This window comes from Oncorhynchus clarkii, chromosome 21 (genome assembly GCF_045791955.1).
Source record: "Oncorhynchus clarkii lewisi isolate Uvic-CL-2024 chromosome 21, UVic_Ocla_1.0, whole genome shotgun sequence".
Classification (NCBI taxonomy): domain Eukaryota; kingdom Metazoa; phylum Chordata; class Actinopteri; order Salmoniformes; family Salmonidae; genus Oncorhynchus; species Oncorhynchus clarkii.
In genome coordinates this window covers 32,278,819-32,294,860 of record NC_092167.1, presented here as the reverse complement: position 1 = coordinate 32,294,860, position 16,042 = coordinate 32,278,819, and the positions used below count along the sequence as shown (strand labels likewise).

The following is a 16,042-nucleotide window of genomic DNA, read 5'->3' as shown; positions in this document are numbered from 1 at the left end:
CAAAACTATTAATGAAAGTGCATGCTGAGTCATAATGGAAGCAGAGAGAGCTTTGTGAGTCTGTGTTAGCAGATAGATTCACAATTCCCAGTGTGTCTATTTTTGCATAGATACACAGTGTCTGTAATACAGCTACTCACTCTATTACAGGGAGACTCTGTACAGACCTGTCAAGGAGACAGAACATGGAGTGGGGCTCAGCCTACGTGCGTCAGTAAGTGTGTGTGTGTGCACGCACGTGTATGTGAGTTTTGATATAGAATGGAATTGTTCCTTCGTGTCAATTTACATACAGTATGAACGTGCGTGATTGAATACGTTTAAATGCACCAATTTAGCAGAAATGATTACTATTTTCCACATCCAAATGTTCTGTGTCCTCAGCTGTATCATGTGGCCCACCCCCCTCTGTGGAGAATGCAGAGGTACAGACATCGGACGAAGCGTACCAGGGCAACGTCAGCTACGTGTGCAACCCTGGCTTACATCTGGTTGGCCCACAGAACCTCACCTGTCTGGCCAATGGAACATGGAGCCTGCCTGCACCAACATGTAAAGGTGTGGATGGCGCGTTATTCCAGGTTTATCATATTGTCCTCTGAGGCATTTAAGACGGGCAACTTGTAATCTACTCGAGCATTTGAAATAGGCAATGGAAAAGAATCATAATCAATTTTCTCTAAATATCTCTCCCTTTCTCTCTTTCCCTCCCTCTACCTTTCTTTCTCTCTCTCCTCTCAGTTGGCCAGGGTTGTGACATCCCCAAGGAGCTGTTGAATGGCAGGGTGCAGGAAGAGAACCTGACCACCGGGCGTGCTGTTGCGTTTCAGTGTGATAAAGGCTACGCCCTAAAGGGGGATACTCTGGTGGTGTGTATGGGAGACGGGACATGGAGCTCCACCTTCCCCTTCTGTCAACGTAAGACTTTGAGACAAACCAACATCACTACAACATCACAACTAACACGAATGTGTTACAGGAGTTTTTCTGGGACAGGTCACATGGTCAGGGATAACTCCTGGCCCTATTCATAGACAAAATAAAGGAGCCAATCCATGCTGCTGGTTTTATTATATTAATTTATCTCAGGGTCTGTTCTTTCTATTTGTTTACAATCTGGAACAGAGTAAATAGGCATTTTAACATCATAGATTTAGCCGGTGGTAACTTGTGGAATAGACACTGGCTGGAATGCGGTTTTAACCAATCAGTATTCAGGATTAGACATACCCCGTTGTATAATTGTTTCCCAATTTACACGCTGACTGTTACACAGACCACAGAGGGAGGGGAAGGCCGGCACAGTCGATTGGGATACTGTGCAACATCATCACTCTTTCACATGCTGTTTCAAAACTGACTTCGTCAGTAGCTAACGACCTGAAAATAATATCATTAAGAGCACTGAGCACACAGCTTGCATAGTCTCACAAACATTTACACACCTTGTTATGACATTTCTACGTAGCACCTGGGCTTATGCCGAACCTGTCTGTAATCCGCCATTATACTCTATGCATAAGCATGAGTTGTCTCCAACTGGTATTCTTCTCACAAACATTTTACCCACATAGACTCTTGTCAAACCTGTCTATAGTGTATTCCAATACTACTATACTCTGGGTCTCCCCATGCAGCCAAGCCGTGTCCCCCTCCCCCGGGATGGAAGGTGAGCGGTGGGGGTGTGAACACCTCTAAACAGCTGTTCTACGTGGGCCAGTCGTTACCGCCCGCCTGTCCCATGGGTCACCAGGCCAAGGGCACCGCCACCATCACCTGTAGGACAGACCAGACATGGACCCCAGTCAGCACTGTCTGTGAGAGTGAGTAGATACACTTTAAACTACTGTTCTTTAATCCGGGTTCTGGTCCTGGATATCCACTTGGGGAGCATGGTTTTGTTCCAGCCCAGTACTAACATACCCGATTAGGTCGTTATTGTAAAAGTGAATGTGTTCTCAATTACCTTAATTGACATGGTTAGATAAAGATAATGGTAAACCATTTAAACTACGAAAACAAAGGTTTAGTCGAATCAGGTATGTTAGTGCAGGGCTTGAATGAATGAGTGAATGAATGAGCCTTAACACCAAAACCTACCACATCATGACAACATAGTGCACTACTCCGAGAGTGTCTGGTCAGCAATGTAAGATGTGACTGGTAGGTCGACTACACCAACCCCTCACATATTAGTCTTTTATTATCACGTCCCAACCGGGATATTGACATTGGAACGAGACGAGGATTTCAAGATAAGGTACCACTCTAGGTCAACATAGAGGGATTGAATCTTAATTTCTCTTTCATTCTCTCACCATCCCTTCCCCTGGTACACTTTAAGGTTATTGGTTTATCAAAAGAAGAACAGCCATAAAAACAGTACAGCCATCAAGTGTGTTCTCTAGTCTGTGTCCCAAATGGCACCCTGTTCCCTATATAGCGTACTACTTTTGACCCGAGCCCTATGGGCCCTTGTTTTAACAGTAGTGCACTATGAAGTGAATTTCAGACGCAGCCTAGGTGGAACATTCATGTTCCAGAAGGTAGCTCTGACAGATTAGATATGAGTTACTGAGATGAAGACTGTTGAGTATGAGTCATCATATTGATTTTGTTGCATTTTGCATCATCATGATGATGTGGCCGGTAATACTTTAAAAGTCCAATATCTTGAAAACTTGACTGCTGACATGATAAACTTTTTGGGACTGTATCAAGTGGACTAATGCGGAAGAAAATACAAAAATATTGTTTTTCAGTGGTTTCCCTTTAACCGGGTGGGAGCCCACTCCAATATACTGTTTTCCTTATTTAACCAGGTACAGTTGAAGTCAGAAGTTTACATACACCTTAGCCAAATACATTTAAACTCCGTTTTTCACAATTCCTGACATTTAATCCTAGTAAAAATTCCCTGTCTTAGGTCAGTTAGGGAGAATGATTTATTTTAGCTTTTAGTTCTTTCATCACATTCCCAGTGGGTCAGAAGTTTACATACACTCAATTAGAATTTGGTAGCATTTCCTTTAAATTGTTTATCTTAGGTCAAAAGTTTCGGATAGCTTCCCACAATAAGTTGGGTTAATTTTGGCCCATTCCTTCTGACAGAGCTGGTGTAACTCAGTCAGGTTTGTAGGCCTCCTTACTCACACACCCTTTTTCAGTTCTGCCCACACATTTTCTATAGGATTGAGGTCAGGGCTTTGTGATGGCCACTCCAATACCTTGACTTTGTTGTCCTTAAGCCATTTTGCCACAACTTTGGAAGTGTGCTTGGGGTCATTGTCCATTTATAAGACCCATTTTGCGACCAAGCTTTAACTTCCTGACTGATGTCTTGAGATGTTGCTTCAATATATCCACATAATTGTCCTTCCACATGATGCCATCTATTTTGTGAAGTACACCAGTCCCTCCTGCAGCAAAGCACCCCCACAACATGATGCTGCCACCCCGTGCATCACGGTTGGTGTTCTTCAGCTTGCAATCCTCCCCTTTTTCCCTCCAAACATAACGATGGCCAAACAATTCTATTTTTGTTTCATCAGACCAGAGAACATTTCTACAAAAAGTACGATCTTTGTCTCCATGTGCAGTTGCAAACCGTAGTCTGGCTTTTTTATGTCGGTTTTAGAGCAGTGGCTTATTCCTTGCTGAGAGGCCTTTCAGGTTATGTCGATATAGGACTCGTTTTACTGTGGATATAGATACTTTTGTATCTGTTTCCTCCAGCACCTTCACAAGGTCCTTTGCTGTTGTTCTGGGAATGATTTGCACTTTTCGTACCAAAGTACATTCATCTCTAGGAGACAGAACGCGCCTCCTTGCTGACCGGTATGCGTGGTCCCATGGTGTTCATACTTGTATACTATTGTTTGTACAGATGAACATGGTACCTTCAGGCGTTTGGAAATTGCTCCCAAGGATGAACCAGAATTTTTTTCTGAGGTCTTGGCTGATTTATTTTTGATTTTCTCATGATGTCAAGCAAAGAGGCACTGAGTTTGAAGGTAGGCCTTGAAATACATCCACAAGTACACGTCCAATTGACTCAAATTATGTCAATTAGCCTATCAGAAGCTTCTAAAGCCATGCCCTAATTTCCTGGAATTTTTCAAGCTGTTTAAAGGCACAGTCAGCTTAGTGTATGTAAACTTCTGACCCACTGGAATTGTGATACAGTGAATTATAAGTGAAATAATCTGTCTGTAAACAATTGTTGGAAAAATGACTTGTCATGCACAAAGTAGATGTCCTAACCGACTTGCCAAAACTATTGTTTGTTAACAAGAAATTTGTGGAGTGGTTGAAAAATGAGTTTTAATGACTCCAACCTAAGTGTATGTAGACTTCCGACTTCAACTGTAAGTCATTGAGAACACGTTCTCTTTTACAATAATGACCTGAAAATAGATCCAGTTCTTTCTTCGACTCCTATTATCACTCCACGTTCCCAGCAGACAATAAGACAGTCAGATGTCAAGAGAAACACATTGTATTCTCACACGAGTGGTTATGAAACGTACCTATACATGCCTTGACCCATAAACCTAACATGTTAAAACCACACAGGCAGGTTTTTAGCAGTTTTAGCTGCTTACGTAATAAATCCCATGTCGTTCTGAACCCACAACACAGTGGTTAGAAACGTGTAAATTAGCAAAGATGATGGAAACATGATTCACAGGGGGAAATCGCTGACACTGTTGCTGTGTTCGCTTCCAAGCTTGTGTTTCTCCAATGAAGGGTGGGGATCGGTATGTACTTGTACAAAGAGGCATCTGTGCAGTGGCTTAGGTGATAAACTGGTCTCTCTCTGGGATAATTTGGGTCATGATCCTGAATCAAGTCCACTGTTTTTTCCAAAACTATTTTTACTATCCAGAAGTGAATCGATTCATAACATAGCAGTTTGAGAAATCCATCAAAAACTATTCATCGACATAAAAGATCCACCACACATTCGTTGTCCTATGCTGTCCGCATGACCTTCCTGCTGGGCATTGAGCATGGAACCATACTATTTTCTGTTGTACTGTTCCCATCACCTCCTCTCCTTTGTCTCTGTGGGGGCAGCGTGTTAGGCTGGCTGAATGGGTTAGACATTAAGTAGATCAGCTGCTTTCATAGCATGTTTGTAACTCCTTAAGGGCTTCTAGCTGCTATGGCTTCCATTGTGTTTTAATTCTCTCTAAATTTTCACGTTTGTTGGTGATACTGTTGGTTTACAGTACAATGCTGTTTGGTATGGTGTGGCGTGTGGATGTCGATGTATTTGCATGTCTGCCTGGCTCTTGTGTTTTTGAGGACTCCCCTGTCGGCTCCAACACTAACCGATTCTCATTGGTTTGTTTTCAGGGTTTTCTTACAAGGAACGCAGACTGTAGAGTCACAAACACATCATTTGACACATCTTTGCATGGCATTCATACTTTTCCTTCAACGTGATCTTTATTGCCAGGTGGTTCTATCGAAGGGAAAATATGAAGCAATGTTGGTCCATTATTTCAAGCACAGTGGCCCAAATGAGTTTAAAGGAATGTGATAACATGTACATAACATGTGGCCCAAATGAGTTGTAAGTAACCAGAGGGGCTGTCCGTCCGTTTCGGCACAGGGGTCTCCTGCGGCCCCCCTCGCCACGTGGCCCACGGGGTGGTGCGGGGGGCGGTGTTCCAGTTTGGGGATGTGGCGATGTACTCGTGTTTCGGAGGGTACGCCATGGAGGGCCACAGCAGGAGTGTGTGTCTGGAGAACGGGACCTGGACCCCCCCTCCCACCTGCAGAGGTAGAGCGACTGCACCCTTACCTCTGCGTCCTAAAAGGAGGGCATCCTCTACTCCTGACAGCTTGCGTGCCCTCCCCTCCGCTTCTCCAGTCACTTGTACTGAGCACATTCACCACTCCACTCACTTGACTTTGACATACTAGATAGCAGGGTTGTCCAGTGATGCCTGTGTCTAAGGCACCATCAGTTATGAATTGAACCGTTTCTATAAAGGAATGCTGTCTTTTTGAATGCTATCTTTATCCCAGTGCATGAAGTCGGCATGGTCAAGGCCCCATCACAGCATGGCTACCAGTAATATGTTCTCGTTTCTATTAAACAAGATTAGCTATTTTAACTGAATGCTTTCTCTACGGTCTATACCGGGGGTGGGCAACTCCAGTCCTCCAGGGCGTGATTGGTGTCACACTTTTTCTCTATCCCTAACAAACACAGCTGATTTAATCAAATTGCATTCTAAACGGAAGCTCATGATTAGGTGATTATTGGAGTCAGGTGTGTTAGCTGGAGCTGGGGCAAAACTGTGACACCAATCAGGCCTTCGAGGACTGGAGTTGCCCACCCCTGATCTACACACTTGTGAGATGGGGACTGTTTGGAGGATGTGTCAGTATTTTGGCTTTAATAAGGCGTGTTTGTCCTTTCCTCTGCAGCGGTGTGTTGGCTACAGTGCCTGAACGGAGGGGTGTGTCAGAGACCCAACACCTGTTCCTGTCCTGAGGGGTGGATGGGCAGACTGTGTGAGGAACGTAAGTATTATAAATCAATCTATCACATTTATTTTGGATGGATGGGCAGACTAGAAACAAAAACAGACAGTCTCCCTGTAATAGAGTGAGTTGCTGTATTACAGACACTGTGTATCTACACAAAAATAGACACACTGGGTAATGTGAATCTTTCAGACTTACTGTTGGAGGAATTGAATTCCTATATGTTCATTAACCAATTCAATTGTAACAAAGCAAAACACTTTGTCCATTTATAAGAATGTGTAAGGTTCTTATTTGCGTAAAATTGACAAGATCAGTCTCAAAATTAATCAGTAGCGTTTATTTCCGAGAGCTCTGGTCATAATACCATGTACATTGGTTTATATACCTAACATTTTGTCAGCGTTTAAATGTCCCTCCTTCTCTCCGACAAAGACAAAGGCTTCAAAAGTCCATTCCAACCCACTAACACACATACATTACACATTATATCTGGATTATCTCCCGAAGTCTCACCACAGTTTATTACCACTTAGCTGACAGTTCCAGTCCCTCCCAGATACGGAAAACCTGGAGGGGCTCTCGCTGTCTCATTTTATCTTCACAGAGTTATAGCTGGGTTGGTTCAAACATAGGTTAAGGACCCTCTTTGTTTTCGTTAGGCACACACATGCATTCCTCTCTTCCCCCCTCCAACCTAGTTGGAGCTGTGTTTATTATGTTTAATTACTCCTTGTTGTCCTTTTATTATGTTTAATTACTCCTTGTTGATGCTACATAACCTCTTTCTTATGAACTAACACTATTAATCAGATATAGTGAAACAGGGTAGAATTCAATTAGTTATAGTTCTAATTAAATGTGTACATTATTTAGTCATTATTCATAAAATTCATAACACTTACTCAGCTCTCTGCTTCCATTATGACTCATGCACTTCCATCAATTGTTTTGGGGAAATAATGTCATGTGATTTCCAGTAATTGAAAATGTGCCTAGGAAATGCACATAATGTGTTTGGCAGTCTCTCAAAGTAAGAGTGATAGTCTCTTATTAGATTTCTCACTATAGCAATCTCAAATCTATCATGATGCACTGCACTCTATTCTCTAATCAATATTATTATAACTTTAATTCAATGCAATTCCACCCTCCTGCAAATTTGTTTTTCTGTTCAGCTTTTTGGTCTCTAGATGAAACAATATTCTCAACTCCTGAGCATTTAAAAAAACTTCCATAGGACTCCCATGGAATAATGGCACTGGCTTTTGATTGTTTTATAATCATTGTTTTATAATCATAATTTTTCCCAAAATTGTAGGAAATTATTATATATTTTTTCTCTGTTCTGTAATATTGTAATAATACTGTAATAATATAATATTGTAATAATATAGTATTGTAATAATACTGTAATAATATAATATTGTAATAATATAGTATTGTAATAATACTGTAATAATATTATATTGTAATATACTGTAATAATATTATATTGTAATATACTGTAATAATATAATATTGTAATATACTGTAATAATATAATATTGTAATAATAATATAATAATATAATATTGTAATAATACTGTAATACAATATTGTAAAAAATATATTTTAAAAAACTATCGCCATCTTTGGGTTTGCATTATGCCCATTATCTTAACATCTTCGTTTTCATATATAATTAGCTCGAGCACTTCATACCATTCTAATACGACAGTGAAAATACCTATTTACATTATCAACACCTTTTTAACTTGTAATTTAAGGGACATATTTAAGGGACATATTCCCCGTACCACAGGGGCATTCTTATGTTAGCCCTTATCGTACTGTGTCGCACTGGTGGAATATTGGGCACCTCTGGGACGTTGGGCACCTTCGGGATGTTGGGTACATCTGGTATCCTCGGGTCCTTTCCTGGCACCTCTGGGACGTTGGGCACCTCCGGGATGTTGGGTACATCTGGTATCCTCAGGTCCTCTGAGATGTTGGGCACCTCCGGGATGTTGGGTACATCTGGTGTCCTCGGGTCCTCTGGGACGTTGGGCACCTCCGGGATGTTGGGTACATCTGGTATCCTCGGGTCCTTTCCTGGCACCTCTGGGACGTTGGGCACCTCCGGGATGTTGGGTACATCTGGTATCCTCGGGTCCTCTGAGACGTTGGGCACCTCCGGGATGTTGGGTACATCTGGTATCCTCGGGTCCTCTGGGACGTTGGGCACCTCCGGGATGTTGGGTACATCTGGTATCCTCGGGTCCTCTGGGACGTTGGGCACCTCCGGGATGTTGGGTACATCTGGTAACCTCGGGTCCTCTCCTGGCACCTCTGGGAGCCTCATGGCCTCTCCTTCCTCTTCCACAGCCTCCTGAAATTGTGGAGGCACGGTAGGCAGAGATAACTGCCCTGGTGGGGTCTTCCCCGTCTCCTCATTATGTGCCCTGCCCACACCATCCAGAGGATATTTCCAGTCTACCCATGTGGCCCTCCTGTGCCCTATGGTCTCCTGAACTGGGCGTATGTCCTTCCGGTTCCTTCCGTACTTTCAGCCCTTTACTTTCATATGACCTTGCGCTGATGTGCCCAATGCATGTGCCAAGACTCCATGTGGCATCCCTGGCATGAGGTGACAGGAGCACTCTGACAGCTTGGCCTTGTTTTATTACAGGCAGATTTTTTGCATGCTGGTCATAGAAATTTTTTAGTTGTCCTTGCGTGCACGTTTGTGTGCCTGAACATCCCTAATGCCCTTTGGTGCGAGGAGCTTGGGAGTGGGTCTAGACATGAAGCGCTGTACAGGACTGCTGTCGAAGCCCTCTGTGGGAGTATTTTTCCACGCCAAAATGGCTTGCCACACATCTGTGCCTTCCTGCATAGCCTTTGTGATGAGAGTCTATTTTCACTGCTGACTCCACTTTACCATTACTCTGACTGTGGTAGGGTGAGGAGGTCACATGATGGAACTCCCAGGCTTTTGCAAACAAAGCAAAGTCTTGACTCGTAAACTGGGGCCCATTATCCGTAACTACACCACTGTCAGGTATGCCATAGCTGCTAAACTGCTGCTTAAAAGAGTCGATGATGCAAGCGGCTGTTGTGTCAATCACTTTCTCCACCTCTCAAAAATATGAATAGTAGTCCAGTACAATCACAAAAGGAACGTTCTTGACTGTGAATAGATCCATTCCCACTGTAGACCAAGGAAGTGTTTGGTACGTCATGTGGGTGCAGCGTTTCCTTTTGCTGCTTAGGTAGATTAGCATTACATATGCTGCACACAGCCACAAAATGTTTCATTTCTTGGGTCATGTTGGGCCAGAATACTGAGTGTCTGGCTTTCCTGGCACTGGCTTTGACCGCTGAATGTGTCCCGCACGGATACAAGAGAGAATCATTGGGAGTAGAGTTTCTGGTAATACCACCCTGTCGCGTTTGTAGACGACCTCTTCCTGCATTGTGAGTTCGTCTCTGTATGTCCAGTAGTTCCTCAACAGGATGGGCGTACTCTTTCTTGTGTCCGGCCAGCCTCTTCGGCTAAAAGACTGAAGCATTCGAGAAGTCTTCTCCTCTGCTGAATGAGCTTTGATAGCATCCCATGTCCACGGGGAGATGTTTTGATCAGTAGCATGGTTCACATCTTCAACCTCAGCCTGTAGAGCATAAACAGTCTCATTGGTCCAAGCAGACTAAGCTAAGGACCCTGGGACTAAACAACTCCCTCTGCAACTGGATCCTGGACATCCTGACGGACTGCCCCCCAGGTGGTAAGGGTAGGCAACAACACATCTGCCACGCTGATCCTCAACACGGGGGCCCCTCAGGGGTGCGTACTCAGTCCCCTCCTGTACTCCCTGTTCACTCATGACTGCATAGCCAGGCACGACTCCAACACCATCATTAAGTTTACTGATGACAGGGTGATCAGGCCTAACAGTAGTAGGCCTGATCATCGACAACAATGAGACAGCCTGAGTGTGTGGTGCAAGGACAAGAACCTCAACGTGATCAAAACAAAGGAGATGATTGTGGACTACAGGAAAAGGAGGACCGAGAACGCCCCCATTCTCATAGACGGGGCTGTAGTGGAGCAGGTTGAGAGCTTCAAGTTCCTTGGCGTCCACATCACCAACAAACTAACATGGTCCAAACACACCAAAACAGTTGTGAAGAGGGCAGGACAAAACCTATACCCACCTCAGGAGACTGAAAATATTTGGCATGGGTCCTCAGATCCTAAAAAGGTTTTACAGCTGCACCATCGAGAGCATCCTGACGGGCTGCATCACTGCCTGGTATGGCAACTGCTCAGCCTCCGACTGTAAGTCACTACAGAGGGATGTGTATACGGCCCAGTACATCACCGGGGCCAAGCTTCCTGTCATCCAGGATCTCTATACCAGGCGGTGTCAGAGGAAGGTCCTTAAAATAGTCAAAGACTCCAGCCACCCTAGTCATAGGCTGTTCTCTGCTACCGTATGGCAAGCGGTACCGGAGCGCCAAGTCTAGGTGCAAGAGACTTCTAAAAAACTTCTTCCCCCAAGCCATAAGAATCCTGAACAGCTAATCAAATGGCTATCCAGACTATTTGCATTGCCCCCCCCCCCCCTTTTGCTCTGCTGCAACTCTTTATTCTCTTTATTTATATTTACCCCCTTTTTTATTTACTGCTGCTCTTTAATTATTTGTTATTCACATCTCTTACTTTTTTTATAGGTATTTTCTTAAAACTGCATTGTTGGTTAAGGGCTTGCAAGTCAGCATTTCACTGCAAGGTCTACACCTGTTGTATTCGGCGCATGTGACAAATAAAATTTGATTTGATATTGCGGCTGACTAGTTGTCGGTAGTGCTGCTCTAGACAAGAAATCTGCAATGTGAAGCTCTACTCCTTTCTTGTATACTACCTGCAGTTGATAACGCTGAATCTTTAGCATCATCCTTTGGAGTCGCTTCGGGGCAGATAGAAGAGGTTTTTAGAAGAAGACCTCAAGCGGCCTTTGATCAATGTGCACTGTGATAAAGTCTCTACCATGGAGGTATTGCTAAAACGGTCACAGGCAAACACTATGGCTAGGCACTCCTTTTCAATTTGGGCATATCCTTGCTCCGTGGGTGTCAATGTCCTTGAAGCAACTGCAATGGGCTGCCCCTTCTGCAGCAGGCCTTTGTCACTTGCATCACATTTTAGGGTCACTTCCTCAGAGGTCATAGTACCTCAGTATTACCTCAAGTTCTCGATTTGCTCCAATGCAGCATCATGTTGAGAATGTCAAGCCCACATCACATCTTTATTGGCTTTTCACACGTTTCTGCTGAAAGGAGAAGCTTTTGCAAGGTTTTAACCACTTGGAACTTCAGCACATATGTTTCCCCATCATGATTTGCTTGTAGTTCACACCCCCCTGCCATGGTACAGCCTTAGCCTTGCCTTGCTTGGTTGGTTGTAGCTTTGCATCTCCATCCTGGTCGGATCATAATCACAGTTATCACATGCCAGTGGGGCAAGCTTTAAGTTTGTAAATCCTTTATCTTTGAACAGAATTGACATCTGTCATGTGTAGCGTGTCCGCTTCTTCATCATCATTATGATCACTGCATGTCTCCTGTTCTGGTAGATTGACAGGCTTACTTTGTCTGCACGCTTTAGCAAAATCGTTTCCCCCCCCCCCACAGAATTTGCATATAACCCCATATGCCGGGTATTTGGCTCTTGCGTGTGTTTGATCCACAGTACATGAACACATCTTTAGAATTTTTCCACCTTGCATCACTGTCCGAGGAATTATGTTTCCATTATTTATCAACATGGTCTCTGTATTTGTTCTGAGTGGGATAATTGACAGATTCTGCCTGTTCAGGGACAGTGTTCATCTTTTTTAATTGGATTTGCGTCTGTTTGCTTGCTCTGCATATATCTATGGCTTAAGTCAGCGTAGGTTGTGGTTCACGCAGCATGCTTGCTCTTACTCTTATTTTTTACAGCCAATCACCAGTCTGTCTCTGATCATTGACCCGAAATCACATGAATCAGACAATTGACGCAGCCTCACAACATATTGACCAGACCCCTCTGCTTGAGTTTGTTCACGTGTTAAAAATGAATCTTTCTTCTTTTCCATAATCCTTTAGTCAGGTATTACATGTTACAGGTCACGACATCCTAATCAGACACTCATAATGCACCTGTTTATATATCCTAGATATGTGCCCCACTAGCGCCATCTCGGGGTTGGCATTATGCCCAGTATCTTAACAGCATTGGATGAATGACACGACAATAAGCCTCAGGATCTCGTCAAGGTATCTCTGTGCATTCAAATTGCCATCGATAAAATGCAATTGTCTTCGATATCCGTAGCTTATGCCTGCCAATACCATAACCCCACCGCCACCATGGGGCACTCTGTTCACAACGTTGACATCAGCAAACCGTTCGCCTACACGACGCCATATACATGGTCTGCCATCTGCCCGGTACAGCTGAAACCGGGATTCCTTCGTGAAGAGCGTACTTCTCCAGCATGACAGTGGCCATCAAAGGTGAGCATTTGCCCACTGAAGTTGGTTACGATGCTGAACTGCAGTCAAGTCAAGACCCTGGTGAGGATGACGAGCACACAGATGAGCTTCCCTGAGATGGTTTCTGACAGTTTGTGCAGAAATTCTTCAGTTGTGCAAACCGACATCAGCTGTCCAGGTGGCTGGTCTCATACGATCCCGCAGGTGAAGAAGCAAGATGTGGAGATTCTGGGCTGGTGTGGTTACACGTGGTCTGCGGTTGTGAGGCCGGTTGGACGTACTGCCAAATTCTCTAAAACGACGTTGAAGATGAATTATGGTAGAGAAATTAACATTCCATTCCCTACCAACAGCTATGGTGGACATTCCTGTAGTCAACATGCCAATTGCACACTTCCTCAAAACTTGAGACATCTGTGGCATTGTGTTGTGTGACAGAACTGCACATTTTAGAGTAGCCTTTTATTGTCCCAGCACAAGGTGCACCTGTGTAATGGTCATGCTTTAATCAGCTTCTTGATATGCCACACTTGTAAAGTGGATGGATTATCTTGGGAAAAGAGAAATGCACACTAACAGGGATGCAAACAAATTTGTGCATAAAAATAATAAAAAGCTTTTTGTGTATATGGAACATTTCTGGGATCTTTATTTCAGCTCATGAAACATATGACCAACACTTTATATGTTGCGTTTATATTTCTATTCAGTAGGGTAGTACATACACTATGTAAGGAATAGGGTGCCATTTTGGACGTAGCCAGAGAGAAGGCAGCTCTTTTGACACAGCTTGCCTGTGGTGAATGACCACATAGGCCTAGTCAGTGAGGTGAAGGACAAATTATGACTTTCTGTTTCTGTTTGTGTTCGTCCAATCGAATCACAGCGATCTGCATCCTGCCGTGTCTGAACGGTGGGAGGTGTGTGGCGCCCTATCAGTGCGAGTGTCCCACGGGCTGGATGGGGACGCGCTGCCACAGCGGTGAGTGTGTATGTGCTGTGTGTGTGTGTGTGTGAGGAGTGTGTGTGAGGAGCTCAGTGACGTAAGACAGGTCCTTCTCTTATATACTTGCTCACCTGAGGTTTCCCTACCATTTTGTGATGTCTCCCATTGACTTTCTGTAGGGGGCCTTAACTTGTATGGAATGTTTGATAAGACATTTGTACGGAAAATATTATCTTGTTGCCTCTATGGCGACAGTGTTAGATACTGTACAGAATGTCAACAGGCTGTCACTGATTAAAGCAGTGAAGCAAAAAGCATGAAACTAAACTTACTGTGAGAAGTCACAAATGTTTTTCTTTAAACGTTTTTCTTCAAATAAGTAATAGGACTTAATTGCTGACTTAAGACATCTGTCTAAAAGATACTGAATATTGTTATAGGCTGGTAATGACTGGTGAGAAACGGTTTTTTAAGTGTTGATGACATCAGGGAGAGAATTAATTAATGATCAGAGGTACTTATCCACCCATTCGGTCTGTGTCAGTGCAAGTCACACTGTAAGCCACACTGTAAGCTACTGTTGCAGCGGTAATGCTGCGTCCATGAAAACCGATGTGTTTGCTGTGAAAGTCATTGTTCCTTAACAGAGCCCAAAGCAAACGCTGCAATCATCATAGAAGCATGGACAGAAACCTGACCCTGTCCTGTAGAAACAGACTACCTCTCTGATTGTTAGGCTTACTGTTAAATTCTATTCAACTTTACCAATCCCTGAGGGGCAATTACTAAGGCATTGTCAGCGAGTGGCGACATCACAACGTCTGATGTACAGTATGTTACCATGCTTTGGTTTTTCCACACACGATGACATCCTCCTCTCAATGTGGATGTGGTTAATACTGAAACCAAGAAACTAATGTCTCTTCTTTTCCATTGCATTTTTGCTCATGTCCTCTTTCTGTGTGAATGTAGTTTTGGTATGCATTTCAGGAGAATATGAATGTGGAAAGCACTACTAATAGTGATCATGTAATTTAACGTAGCAGGTGTAAAAGAAACGCCTGAAACTACATATACAGTTGAATTCGGAAGTTTACATACACCTTAGCCAAATACATTTCAACTCAGTTTTTCACAATTCCTGACATTTAATCCTAGTAAAGATTCCCTGTCTTACGTCAGTTAGGATCACCGCTTTATTTTAAGAATGTGAAATGTCAGAATAATAGTAGAGAGAAATATTTATTTCAGCTTTTATTTCTCTCATCAAATCAAATCAAATCAAATGTATTTATATAGCCCTTCGTACATCAGCTGATATCTCAAAGTGCTGTACAGAAACCCAGCCTAGAAACCCAGCCAAAAACCCCAAACAGCAAGCAGTGCAGGTGTAGAAGCACAGTGACTAGGAAAAACTCCCTAGAAAGGCCAAAACCAAGGAAGAAACCTAGAGAGGAACCAGGCTATGAGGGGTGGCCAGTCCTCTTCTGGCTGTGCCGGATAGAGATTATAACAGAACATGGCCAAGATGTTAAAATGTTAATAAATGACCAGCATGGTCAAATAATAATAATCACAGTAGTTGTCGAGGGTGCAGCAAGTCAGCACCTCAGGAGTAAATGTCAGTTGGCTTTTCATAGCCGATCATTAAGAGTATCTCTACCACTCCTGCTGTCTCTAGAGAGTTGAAAACAACAGGTCTGGGACAGGTAGCACGTCCAGTGAACTGGTTAGGGTTCCATATCCGCAGACAGAACAGTTAAAACTGGAGCAGCAGCTCGGCCAGGTGGACTGGGGACATCAAGGAGTCATCATGAAAAAGTAGTCCTGAGGCATGGTCCTAGGGCTCAGGTCCTCCGAGAGAAAGAGAGAGAGCATACTTAAATTCACACAGGACACCGGATAAGACAGGAGAAGTACTCCAGATATAACAAATTGACCCTAGCCCCCCGACACGTAAACTACTGCAGCATAAATACTGGAGGCTGAGACAGGAGGGGTCAGGAGACACTGTGGCCCCATGTACATTACATTCCCAGTGGGTCAGAAGTTTACATACACTCAATTAGT

General features: G+C 43.6%; 1 protein-coding gene across 2 annotated transcripts in view; it reads left to right on the top strand.

The window, feature by feature from the left end:
- LOC139378911 (sushi, von Willebrand factor type A, EGF and pentraxin domain containing 1) overlaps nucleotides 1-16,042 on the top strand; it is a 132,821-nt gene that overhangs the window by 113,152 nt on the left and 3,627 nt on the right. Inside the window, exons 42-48 of one of the 2 annotated variants that reach the window (XM_071121513.1) lie at nucleotides 151-214; nucleotides 385-558; nucleotides 742-918; nucleotides 1,638-1,823; nucleotides 5,621-5,791; nucleotides 6,445-6,540; nucleotides 13,913-14,008. In XM_071121513.1, coding sequence (XP_070977614.1) covers nucleotides 151-214; nucleotides 385-558; nucleotides 742-918; nucleotides 1,638-1,823; nucleotides 5,621-5,791; nucleotides 6,445-6,540; nucleotides 13,913-14,008 — 964 coding nt within the window. The remainder of the gene's footprint in view (nucleotides 1-150; nucleotides 215-384; nucleotides 559-741; nucleotides 919-1,637; nucleotides 1,824-5,620; nucleotides 5,792-6,444; nucleotides 6,541-13,912; nucleotides 14,009-16,042) is intronic. The other variant, XM_071121514.1, reaches the window with a different exon arrangement.